The 13,888-nt window shown below is 32.6% G+C and overlaps 1 protein-coding gene across 7 annotated transcripts in view; it reads right to left on the bottom strand.

Annotated features, from left to right (window-relative positions):
* LOC118738786 (rho GTPase-activating protein 20) overlaps positions 1-13,888 on the bottom strand; it is a 96,347-nt gene that overhangs the window by 21,741 nt on the left and 60,718 nt on the right. For all 7 annotated transcript variants that reach the window (XM_036469759.1, XM_036469760.1, XM_036469761.1 and 4 more), the window contains exon 2: positions 4,208-4,409. In XM_036469759.1, the coding sequence (XP_036325652.1) occupies positions 4,208-4,409 (202 nt within the window). The remainder of the gene's footprint in view (positions 1-4,207; positions 4,410-13,888) is intronic.

Below are 13,888 nucleotides of genomic sequence, written 5' to 3'. Positions count from 1 at the left end.
AATGTCCGGTATTTGTCCCGTATTCGGTATTTTGGCGCCTTTGCGTTAAAATGACATGTCTATGAACGAGTTTTTATTTTTAGGTCTGGACGCTTGCGATTCGAATCAAGGAGCACATACATATGTAGATGGTTTCTGAAGTTATAATTTTGCGGAGAAAACCTGGGTGAGTATGGATCGAAAATAGACGTTAATAATTATTGTTAAAAATTTCCAAAAGAAATTTCATTAGTATTTAGCTTTTCAAGGGTTTCTTTCAACGCATTTCACGTTGAATATTTAGTAGAGCAGCTGATTTTACTTTTTTCGAGAATTTCATCTTTAAATTGTCACTTTTGCTCACATTTTACTTTAAAATTTCAAACTATGTTTACGTATATGGATTCCAAAGCCCACAAAAAATACACACGGCTTGCTGTCCAATGTGCCGGGTGTGGAGCAGGGAAAAAAAGTAGGTACAATTGTACTTTTTTCCGACGTTTGATGACTTGAAGTCACTAGATTTTAGGTACAATCATCTTTTGATCAGATGCATTTTTAGTTTTTTTCTTTTTCCTTTACCGTGCTAATATATATATTTAAAATAAATAAATAAAATATATTTACTTGTAAGCACGGGAGAAGCTTCGCTTTCATTTTGAACAATAAACAATTCTAAAGAAAAGTGGTCAAAAGGAACAAATTAAAAAAAGTCATATTATGTATTATCTTAAATATTTTACATTGCATTTAGAGCAGTCACTACGAAAAATTAACTCTTTACTTAGCTATCCTCAAATTCGTAATTTTGTTTCTATTAATTTTAACGCTTATTTTCACTAAGTCAAATTCAATGGCATTTGCGGTCAAATGAGTGAAAACAAATTGTCAAATGGGACTAGAAAATGGTCTTTTGATTGATTTAGATCAGAATAGGCCTTCAGGCGTGTACATGCGCTGCTAAAGCGGCTATTTGTAAGTTTCTAGCCCATAATATCATCGATATTTTTGTTTATTTTTAAATTTTTTTGTAAAATTTACACGATGAATATGTATTTTTCTCGTTTACACATTTTCGTGTGTAAAAATCCTTTTTGTTAGCGGCTTTACAAAATTCTATGGGTGAAATCAAACAGCAGATATGTATTTTGTACCTTGTACACACTTTCGTAGTAAATTTACGCACACCATTTAAACAAACTATCCATTGCATAATCGAGCATGTAATTTCGCGAATAATAAGGTAGGAAATCAGTAACCTACCTTTTAGCTAGGAAATTTACACAATTTTTTTTAGAGAGTAGGATGACTTCAAATTGCATATTTTCTTTAGATGAGAACTATTGCTATTTGACTCATATTCGCTTTTTAATTTCTGGAAATATATTTAAAATGCTTTCGAAGATATTTACGGCAATTTGCTGCACCTATTAAAAGGAATCGGATAAATTAGCAGACTTTTCCTGTTGTTTTGTAAAAAGCTGGATAAAGATGTAGTATACTTCCCAAAGTGCGTTTTTTCTCTTATTCGCCAATATTTTTCAGTAGCCAAAATTAGACAAAAACAACGCGTTAAAATAAAAACCGAATCATGTTTAAAGTACATCCATCTTTTGTATTCATGTTTTGTATAAAATTTATAAAAAAAACGACAAATTAATGATGTAACTTTTTTTAGGTACAATCTGTCTCATTTAGGTACATTTATTTTATGATATTAGGTACAATCCATTTTTCATCCCTGGTGTGGAGACAGTTTTCAAATTTTGTGAAGAGAGAAGGTATTCATTAGCCGAAACTACATCAAATAAAAACTCTTGCTGATTGAGAAACTTCAAATAAGATGACTACCAGGAGAATGTTGTAAAAGTAAAGAAGTTCTCAAAGATGGAAGGGTACGTTTTACATTCAGCCCGTTCCAGGAGAATGTTGTAAAAGTAAAGAAGTTCTCAAAGATGGAAGGGTACGTTTTACATTCAGCCCGTTCCGGATGACAATAATCCGTTGAATACCAGTCGTCTTTCAAAAGTAGTTGCATAGGAATGTTTGAAAAAAATGTTGCGGGGTAAAAATCCCGAGCACAAAGTACAAAGTTATGGAAAAATATACTACGAATGTGTGACGTTACAACTGAATATTTATGTGCTGTTTTCACAAAATATCGATAAAATATATGCCAAATAAAATGCTGTTTCAAGGCTAATAAATCTAGAATCATTGAAAAAGATTTTTAAAAGCCTTCAGCTTTTGTGGAAAAAATTAGCAAAATTAGTTTAGACCCGTATTCGGCTGCCATAATTATTGTCATTATAGATATGATGGAACATTTGCAAAGCTTGAATTTGTCTCTACAAGGAGAGAATAAAAATGTTTTTTATTGGTCGCAAATTATTTTAAGTTTTGTAGTTAAACTACGTCTTTTTACTCATGATCTCAAAAAATAATATCTCATAATTTTCCATGGCTAGTAAAAAATATTTGCACATGATTTAAAAGAAAATTTTGAAAAAGATTTGCCCATTTGAAATCATTTAAATGTACGTTTGCATACTTCATAAACTCTTTTTTATCTAACACAATTGAAGATGAATTTTCAATATCCGAAAAACTCCTTTTTAAGAAAAGCGAAGAAGAGTTGGAGTTTTTGGAATTAAAAGAAAATAAGGCACTGCAAGATAAAGCTTTGCCATTGCTTGGATTCCAGCAACAAGTACCAGATTTAAAATACCCGCTGGTGAAAACAGCTGCGTGACGTAAATTTTTAGTACAACGTATAACTGTGAGGGATCTTTTGAATTTTCTTTAATATCAATCTTACATACATTAGAATAATAATAAAATTAATATTTTTCATTTGTAACAATAATTTTATTTAAAAATAAAATTTTTGTTTTTGTTGTTTTATTTTTGTGGCTCCTTGTAGCATTTAGAATTTACATGTGGCTCTTTTCGGCCTTGGCCTTGCCCACCCCTGGCATATAGCTTTATATAGAGCTACATAATAGTAGTAAAAATAATAGTACTACAATTCAAAATAATTAACGGTAATTTTTAGTGACTTAAAACTTCCACTTTAATGTACTAAAATTGAATGGGCTACAAACAAAACTGCATACTCGAAAATTGTCTAAAAATCCTGAATAAAAAGTTCCAAATTTTGATGAAATTTTTTTAAAGTTTGATTAACTTTTGTAAACTTTGTGCAAGCGTTTAAACTATTATTTATGTGGTTTCTGTTATAGATCGAACTAAATTTTAGATGAAAATTATTAAAAATAAATAAATAACCAGGAGTTGCAAACTTTTGATAATCTTTTTTGCTAACGGTGTTACTCATTTTCTTCTATACGAAGTATGTTCGAGTTTTTTTATACTTGTGAATCAAACGCCCAAAATTGAGTTTCAAAAACCTAAAAATATTCCAAATGTTATTCAGAGATGGCGGCCTCTGTGGTGTAGTGGTTAGCAGTGCGCGCTACCATTCAGCGGGGCCTGGGTTCGAGCCCGGTTCAACCAAACATCATAAAATATCTAAAAACATAAACAAGTTTTTTTCTAGTAGCGGGTGCCCCTCGGCAGGCAATGGTAAACCTCCGTGTGTATTTCTGCCATGAAAGATAGCTTCGCATAAAAATATGATTGCCCTTCTAAGTTGGAAAAAACGATAAAATATGGAGAAAAAAAACTTTGCCGTCGGTACTCAGACTTTTGGATCATGAAAACTTTTTTTCTCGAGAACACGAATTTATCTAGTAAATCTTATTATGAAGCATTGTTCGTTTGGCCAACAGCTATCAAACTATAGTTTTCTTTTTGTGTTCCACAGTGTTATTACTATCTTACTGATTTAAGAAATTTTGATGGAAAAAATTGCTTTTCCATTTCTTGTGAGTCATTTGATATGAATATTTCGTTTTTCTTGAGAGCTGGAAACAGCCCTTAAAGCATGAACAGTATTTTTATAAAAATAACAATAAATTAAGAATATTTACAAAAAATAAAAAGTATGTGAACACTTATTAATATAAAATAAGTTATATTTATTAGAAATTAAGGAGAAACCCTAAGAGCAGCACCAGAACCGGTTTCGGTTTTTCCAAACCACCCTGTCGGAAATAACAATAACCAAAAAGGAAGGATTTTTTAGCTTATACAGTACTACTCATGATACGAAACAGTATTAAAAATGATATTTTTACCATGTGCATGTTTCCACATTTTGACCTACCTTAAACTTAAGCACGTCTTCCATACGCGCTGTTTTCCCATCACTAACGCACGATTGAAAGAAGCTCGGGGCCACTGAAACGCCCAGTGCCTCACTGGTCATGCCGGTACTGGCTTGAGTTGCATTGCTGGCAATAACACGGAATGTACCAAATAATAAAACTAGTAAACGTTGAGTATATTTTGGCAGTGATGTAAATAATCTGAAATAAAGATTAATAAAAAGATAATTAAAGTACGGCTGTCGTCATTATTGTTATATTATATGTATATAGTTATATATATATAATCTTATACATATCGTCGTTTAAAGTACAAAACCGCGTATCGTCATTCTGCAAAACCGCGTAACTGACATTGGCTGCCAAAAATTGGATTTGCTTACATAAGCTCTTGGCTCAATCCTTATCCATTCGTCCTAAAATATACTAGCCAGAAATGCGATTGCTTTATAAAAAAGAGAATCATTTTGAAATATGAGTGTTTTTACTCTCTAGAAAATAATTTATGCAACCTCACATACGAGGTTTTGCATTATCTTGATACGCGGTTTTGCATTTTGCTGATACGCGGTTTTGTACTTTAAACTAGGGATGTTGCGAATGTGGAATTTTAGACATCTGCGGATGCGAATGCGGATGCGAATATCTAACAGCTAACATCCGCGGATGCGGATGCGAATGCGGATGTCAAGTATTTTTAAGACACAATTATAATCTAGCATAATGGCGAGATCGTTGTTTAAACAGCGCTTACAAGCTAAACCAGATACATATTTCAGGTTTTTCTAAAGCTTTTTAAAAAGAATTCTTCATTCTCATTCTTTTGGCTATTTCAAAATTTGGGGAATCTGTAACTTTATCAGCGTTTTTCGATTTTAATTTTTGTAATTAATTTTTAGTACTTTCTTCTGCGGCTGGTATGAAAAGTTTGTGCTTATAGCGAGCTATGTAAATAGGTGGATATGGGAAATAAATTATTATGTTTGAACAAAATTCTGTTTTAAAAGTCGTGGCTGCCAGCCGAATCGGATCAGCATATTTTTATTTTTTTAAAAAGCACCCCGTTTTTTATAAGCATTTAAATCTCAGATAATTACGTAATTAAAGGTAAGACCTATAGCTTTTTAATTATTTGAGCATCGATTCTCTTTATAACCAGACGTTGATCATCTCTGCTGGAAATCCATATTGAAGGAAGTTACTCTTTGACTTTAAATAGCAAAGCAGGGACAATTTTACCACAGAAGTTTTTAGCCAAGGATCCAATGTATATCCCTATGAAAAAATATTGCCCGACAAGTAAACAAAATTACTGTTTTTAAAATGTTTCCTAAAAATAAATTCCCTAAAGAGCCCCATTTGAAATTATTGAAACGAATATATGTAACATTAAAAGAAAATTACGAAAATTTGGTAAAGAATTACAGTGCACACTTTCTTCTTTTGTGTCTAGTAGTTTTTTTTTAAGATTGGTCCAAAAAAATCAAAAAAAGAAAGAAACAAATGCAGGTATTTAAAGCACAGAAAAAAATAGTATTAAAAGGACTATGTTTTCTTTGACGTACGTCAAATGTCAAGTAGAAGTGGGAACTTGTATTACTGCCCATTGATAGCTGGTTATATCGCTTATGAAATAATAGGGCAATTCATCTAAACGTGTAAATGCCTCGTAACCATGCCAACCTCGTAAACTTACTTCATTGTGTATCGCTTTATTTACGAGGTTTACGCAGTTACGAGGCATTTACGCGTTTCCATGAATACCCATAAAATGTTTAAAGACATTTTTATCAAAGCTGATAAATATGACATTTGACCAATTTTGTTACACAAATACTCCCACGACCACTGGCCTAAATAAACGTTTCATCGGTGCACTTGCACAACATATGCATTCGCAAAAGCTCCGCATTGATTATTGCGAATGCGAAAGCGAATGTTAAAATTAATGCGGAAGCTCCGCGGTTGCGAATGCAAATGCGAATATTTGCAACAACCCTGCTTTAAACGACGATATATATTATTATTAGATTGAAAGTATTATTCCAAAAATGGTCCTTATGGATTTTTGGGTAAATTTTTGAAAAAAAAAATATTTTTATTGTCAATCAATTTTAATCAAGAACAAGTGGTCATTATTATCTGTAACCTATTGCTATTTTTCGGGTAGCTGCATAATTCTACCTGCGTGGTTTATCGGCGAAAAACAAATGTAAGTCAAACGGTGCAAGGTCCGGGCATTAAAACATCCCAACCAAGCTCAGTCAATTTGTTCCAAGTCATCAAAGATGTGTGTAGCCTGGCATTGTCATGAAGGAACATAACTCCTTTTCTTTTTGGTAACTCTGGTGGCTCTTTCTTGATTGCTTCGTTCAAACGTTCGGGTTGCGCACAGTAGAAGACCGAATTGATCGTTTCGCCACGTTGTAGCAGTTCATAATGGACAATCCCCTTCCAATCCCACCAAACCCTCAACATAACCTTGTTTGATGACAATCCAGGCTTTGAAGTCGTCTTTGACCATGATCGCTTGCGTTGCTTACTCTCATATTCAATAAACTTTTCATCGGCCGTAATGATTCGTTTCAAAAATTGTTCGATTTCGTTTGGTTTCACTGATGGCAGTTTGGTCAATCAAATTTCTTTACGTTAATTTACGTGGCACCCGAGCATCGAGCTTCTTTGAATACCTTGCTCTTCTTGGATGACCCCAAACTCCGATATCTCCTGACAGATAGCATGCCGCGGTCCTTTTGACGTAGAATACGTCTTACGTTTCGATATGGAGGCTATGCTCAAATGTTGTAGTTGTAATGAAGCAATTTCAAAGAAAAGTATGGCGTTTCAAAGACAAGATTCCAATCCTATCGACAGATACATTCCTGTCAGTAACCGATTCGGTGTCTGTCCCAGAAACAACGGTAAATATTGGCTTATTTTGGGGTCAATTTTGAGCATTTAAAGTGCTCTAGCAACTTATGATTTGCAGATATATTTTTCATTTACGGGATATGGGTTCTTTGGAGCAGTAGAAATATTATCGTGTACAAATTTTATATAAATTCACCAAATATCGAGCATTTTAAGGCAAAAAAATATTTTGAAAAAATTAGCAAATTTTTTTTACTATCAAAATTCTCGAAAACCGCTCGAATGATTTTTTTTCGTTTTCCTTAATCAAAAATGAAAGTTTTTTCTTTCGTTTTGTATATGGGAAGTATTGGTTGATATCTTCTAAGTATGTTTATTTTATTCATATATATGGGCATAAATGATTTTCCATACAAAATCACTTCGTCAACTTTCAAACGCGTGCTTGCGTTGGAAGTGAGAGAAGGAGACAAAAACTATGTGCGTGAAGGTATTTCGGCTTTTGAGTAACAGATGGCGCAATATTTACGACCTAATCACAGCGTATGCAAGTAAATACATACATACGTAAATATTTTGATTTAAGTTTGTGGATATATTTTTCTTTTAGTAGATAATCTATGCATGTGTGTATGTATTTATCAGATCTGTACCTTTCGTTCGATTTTACAAATTGTGGTATGAAATTAAAGGGCTTGGCCTGTGGATGTGCAATAACTACTTATTTTTTCAAAAAGAATTGCCACCTGATAAAAAATCAAATTCAAATTATTTTTAAGTTAAATCAATTATTACACTATGAGTATCGATCAAAATGGTTTTGAAAAGCCTTTATTTCTTAATTGTATTTAGGAGGGTTGCCACCTGGAATTAGATATACAATTTAAATATGTATCGCAATATGTGTGTCAGTTGAAAAAGGTTTAATTAGGTTTTCGTTTTAAAATATTTTGAATAGGGTTGCCACCTGTTTTAAAATGAGAATTTAATTAAATGAATTATTAAAACATGACGTGAAACGAAGGTGGTAAGATATCCTTAGTCGAAATATTAATAATATTAAAGAGGGTTGCCAACTGTTTAAAAAGGTAAACTAAAATTATTTAATAAGTGAAAGCAAGTATTAAAAATATGGGTATCAAACGAAATGGATTTAAAAAGGCTTCATTTCTAAACTGTATTTAGGAGCGTTGTCACGTATTTAAAAAATAAAGTTTAACTTAATTCATCACGCACATGAAATATGTAGGTATCACAATATCAGACGCAAGCTGATGGCACATATGATTGAAGTTAATGTGGATCTGCTTCTCTATTGCTAAGTATTGATATTTTGCAATTCATATTGATTTATTAAAGTCAATTCAATACAATCAAAACGAATATTTCGTGTACCGGTTTAAACTTGAATATGATCCTAATAATATCACGTATTCTACGTTTAAGTTTAGCGGCTGTGCAGGTCAAGACGGAGGCACTGGACTGATCGTTTTCAACCATTTTCATTATTTCATCGACTTTTCCACTGACTGGCCGAGCAGGGCGAGGTGCATCTTTTACTACGTTAATGCGGCAGAATTCACGAATTCTTCATTTCATTAATTCAAAAATGGTTCCGTTTATGCATAATTCGCGAATACATGAAATGAAGTGTTTTGAAAAAGTGGCAGCGCATCAGCGAAAAACTAAACAGTAGTGTTGTGACTTTTTTGGCCTTCTTTTGAGTTTTCAAAAGCCGTTAATTGAATTCATGATATTGTGTTTATGCAGCCAACTGTAGCCCAAATTCATGAAATGATTTCGTGAATTTGCCTACGCATAAACGTAGTATTTGACATTTTTGCACAAGCAGCGAATCACAGAACTGTCTGTAACTAAAAATTTAGCCTAAATGTCCCCTTTCAAACGCACATCAATTTGCCGGAATTGAATTAGTATTGCTAAATTTATAAGCATCAGCAGTGGCAGAAGTCCGCAGAGATTTTTTATATGACCCAATATTACTCATAACCAGTGTTGCCAGTTTAGTTATTTCATAACTACATTTAGCTATTATTTTCGACGTTTAACTATAGAAATTTGTGTTTAGCTATTACATAGCTTCTTTTTTAGCTTTTTTTTAAATCGAGTTAGCTATTTCAGCTATACATTTTTTTATAAGTTCCCCATTTTTACACATAGTTTTATCATTTTGATGAATATCAAACAGTACAAAAATTGGTATACTGACATGCCTAATGCACTTTGGTTTAATCGATTACACCTTGCGACATACCCAAAAAAAATTCTAAGCACCCGAAGCAATCAATATACTTAAGAAGCTATAGTAAAACTACGTTTGTAGATTTTCCCTCTTACGTCAGCTTTTTTTTAAGGACCTTGTAATTTCAAAGATATGATTACTTCAAAAAATTAATTAAAAAGTTCAGTGCAATGTAGAATAACAATATGCGTACCAAATGATCTGTGGATTTAAAAAAATAAATTTTGGTTTACGAGGACAAATGCCATTCTAATTAATTTTATTTTTTTAAGCTTATAAAGTTAACGAAATTTGGGGATGTGGTCGATTGTATATTATTCCTTAACATCTATATTTTTAATACTTACTTTAAGCACCAAAAAATTTAATCTTCCTTAGTTCTATAGATTTTTCTCTTTAATTTGATGCCCATAAGGTATTTTACTACTCCAATTCCATGTATGTAAATATTTAAGTTCATATTTGTATGCGTAATAATAATCTAGTTATTAAAGACATACAAATATGATGTTATTTTATGTTACCCCATTTTAAATTAACATTTATTTAGCTATTTTTGAAGAAAAATATTTTTAGCTATTTTGTTTGGCTATGAAACAAATTTTTTGGCCATTTTTAGCTATTTTTTTCGAAGAATTTAGCTATGACCCTCAAAGTCTTCTGGCAACACTGCTCATTATTGAAAAAATGTAAAACCTAGAGGTGGATTTCGGCATAGATGACTTAACCCCATCAGATTGGTATCGGAAGCTACATTTTATATAAATATAAAATATAAATATATATAAATATGCATGTACGTTCATTAGAGTTATATTCATCCCATAATCTGGGCCATCACATCTCTTTATAAAATACGAATGACTCACAAACATCTACTTATGTCTTTGGGTACATAAATATAATAATATAAATATATTTATGTACAGTATTCAAACCAGACATCTGCAGCGGGTGCATGATTTTCGTGTATACTCGATCATCTAACAAAACCCGTTTTGCATCGTTCTCTGTATACGAGCAGAAGTATTGTTCGTTATCGACTGAGCTCAAGACGAACATGTTGGCCACAACACCCGATTGCTTTTCATACATACTTGATTGGGTTCGGGTGCTTTGCAGCTCAATATACCCGGGTGTTCGAGTTTCAACCCGAGTGTGCACAAAATTTTCTTGATTGGCTTATGACGTTTTTGTTTCTACAAAAAATGTTGCCTTCTCATCGCGGTGTTCTTAGTTTTTGTGCGTAGAGGGTAAAGAGAAGGTTGAATTTTTCGGTAGTTTGTTTAAGTGTACATTTAACCATTTCTTATATTTTTGCTCATACAAAATGCGGCATCACGACGCCTACATCCATTTAGGTATAAATGTGTGTAGATCGGCAATGCCCAAGCCCTATACACTCGGTGCACATTTATTTTTTGTAAAAGTACTTATGTACCTACATAGTTTTAGGCTGTGTTCTAATATATACACACACAGCTTTCCACGCGAAACTATACGAAATAGGTCGGTGTTATGCAGAAATTTTGTTTGGCAAACTGCGTGCAATTGTTGTTGCAGCAAACTCGGAGAGAGCGAGTTTGGCGACTCTCACAGCAAACTAATTTTGTATGGACAAACTGCAGCAAATTCGGCGTTGTCATATACAAAAATTTTAGACAATTGTTGCTATACACAAAATTCTCATTTCGTGTTTGCAATAGCCATGAAAACCATAATGAACGTGCAACCCTGTGCCAAACTCGACATAACCACCTCCGAGCAAACTAACCAGCCGCCATTTAATTTGGCAAACAAAAATTTGTCTGCATAACACCGACCATAGATGCAAAAACATTTTTGTCTACTTCGCTTCTAATTTTTTCATTGCGTATGCACAAGCACAAAGCAACAACATTTTCGTATGCTTTGTGGGAACATATTGGCGCCAGTTACCTTCAGCGTAAATTTCTTTGTTGTCCTGCATTTTATCGCAATGTTCGGGTGTCCGTTTCATTGTTACACAAATTTTCGGGTTAGCTGCGGGTGTCCGAGTGTGGTGTTCGCTTGTGCTCAATTTATAGCGAGGGTGATCGAACAGACTCGTTCGTAACCAAAGCAGCTGTCGGGTATGCATCTCGATCGAACACATAGTAGCCGAGTGTGGCGTTCGCTTGTGCTTGATTTTTAGTGAGTGTGATCAAAAAGGCTCGATCATACTCAAAGCTGTTCTCTGATTCAAACCTACATTTGCAATAGTCATATGTATGTATATCTAGAACATTGTATATGTAAGTGCAGGATCATTCCATTGAAAAGAGGAAAACAATATAAATTTAAATATGCCCTTAATTATGTCTACTTCAGTGCTAACCTCTTTTTAAATGACTACATTTCATCAATCTGTTGGAAAATAATAAAAAAAAATCAAAAGAAGTTGTAATTTTTGTGAAACTTTTATTTCATGCATAATTACTTTACACCAGTCACAAGGAGATGTCCCACCAGTCAAAACTTTAAATATTTTAAATATTTCTATGAAGATTATATAAATCTCATTTTTATTGAAAACGAAATCGTATAATTCATATGTTACAACACAAAAATATCGTTCGTGAAGATTAATGGCCTTATTCATAAAAAATAAAGTAGGTTTAAAAACCTTTATAAATTATCGTTTTCGTATATTTTTCAATTTAATAATCCTTTTGTAAAGCTACCTTATTTTTTATGAATAAGGCTATATAGTCCGGTCAAATTAGACCAAAAATAGGAGTGAAGCTACAAAAATTCCCACCCAGCTGAAAATTGGTAGGATTGTTCAAAACACCATCATAAATGAAATCAAGAAAGTGCTCATCGATCCGATACCTGGAAAAAAGTGACCCGGGGTCAAAGGTCACAAAAACGGCTTTTTCGTGATTTTCAGCAAAACGGTAAGTTTTATTAGGAAAAAAAGTATTTAGACATTTTTTATAGATAACACTGGATCACAAATTTTAATTTGGTTTTTGTTCTCCAGACGCCACTATCTAATTCCTACGTAGAATTGCTCGGTGACTCCGAACATCGAGTTAATTTTTTTTATGGATACGTTTTCGAGATATTTGCAATTTAACGTTATTCAGCTTAAAGCAAAAATTGGTTCCTTTTAATCACGTATATCTTACGAACCAATTTAAAAATACGGCAAATGAAAGCCAATGAAATTCTCCATAAACCGTATATACATACATCACTCTCCGATAGGGCTTATAGTTTCTGACAAATTAATTAATCATTCCAGCTTTTTTTATTTTTTAATGAAAAAATGAAAAAAATCAAACTTTAACAGAGGAAAAATTTTAAAAATAACAGGTTCTGTGCCAAATTTTGGCATTTGTACTAAAGCCCGTTCTGTTACAAAAGAAAAATCAAGTTACTGATGAAGAAAATCGATGGATAAATACGAAATATGAGTAGTCAAATGAAAATGCGCAAAGATTTTTTGTATGAAATACGAGCAGTAAAGCGTGTTACTCATACCCCACTTACACCCGAACTTCCAACTTTTTGAATCGTTATATCTCGGAAACGATGGCTCTTAGGACAAAAAGTATTTAGACACTTGTTATAGATAATTATCTGATCTACAATTTTTGTCTAAACTAATTTTATAATAAACTTACCGTTTTGCTGAAAATCGCGAAAAACCCGTTTTTGTGACCTTTGACCCCGAGTAACTTTTTTTCCAGTTATCGGATCGATGAGGACTTTTTAGATTTCATTTATGATGGTGTTTTGAATAATCCTACCAATTTTCAGCTGGGTGGGAATTTTTGTAACCTCGAAAGCCTAAATTGACCGGACTAATAGGTGTTTTGGCTAAAATTCATCTTTGAGTGCACAAGGGTAAAATATAAATATTTTCAGTGTCCCACCAGTCACATTCATTCAAATGATAGTTACATAAAACTACGAAATAGTTTGGTATTTTTGTTAAAGCAATTTTATACATTAGTTATCGTTCTATGTTAAAAGATATCTTTCGCAGTTATATAAGTTCCGACGACATAGTTAAAATTCACAATTGATCACATTTTGGAGTAAAATGTCCCACCAGTCACAATGGAATGGCCCTGCAAAGCTTTTTTGTCCATTCAATTATAACACCCGCTCAACTGTATTTTCATTCAGTGATTCATAATACTTTTTTTCTAAAAAGTCAAGCTGCAGACGATATACATACACTTGTGATCAGCTAATTAAGCCAGCAACATTTTGAAAATTTTGGCTATTTTGCTTTCGTTTATTTAATGTTTATTATTTTTCCATAAAAGTCTAGCTCATTATATAACAAACACCATATAAATTAAATCCAGATTTCAAACTTTGTGCAAAAATTATGAAAAATCTGCAAAGTTTCAGCTAAATTTTCAACTTTTCATTCAGATTTTTTGATTGATTTGAGTATGCAGTTTAATAACCCATTAAATTTTAGGGCAATAATGTGCAAGTTTTAAGTTGCTAAAAAATCTCGTTGAGTTTTAATATTTTTTTTTCTGACTGCATTACAAATTTTTTT

Source organism: Rhagoletis pomonella, unplaced genomic scaffold, assembly GCF_013731165.1.
Source record: "Rhagoletis pomonella isolate Grant_MI unplaced genomic scaffold, Rhpom_1.0 Rhpom_scaffold_00005, whole genome shotgun sequence".
NCBI classification, from domain to species: domain Eukaryota; kingdom Metazoa; phylum Arthropoda; class Insecta; order Diptera; family Tephritidae; genus Rhagoletis; species Rhagoletis pomonella.
The sequence above is the reverse complement of the archived record's forward strand: the minus strand, read 5'-3'. Positions and strand labels throughout refer to the sequence as shown.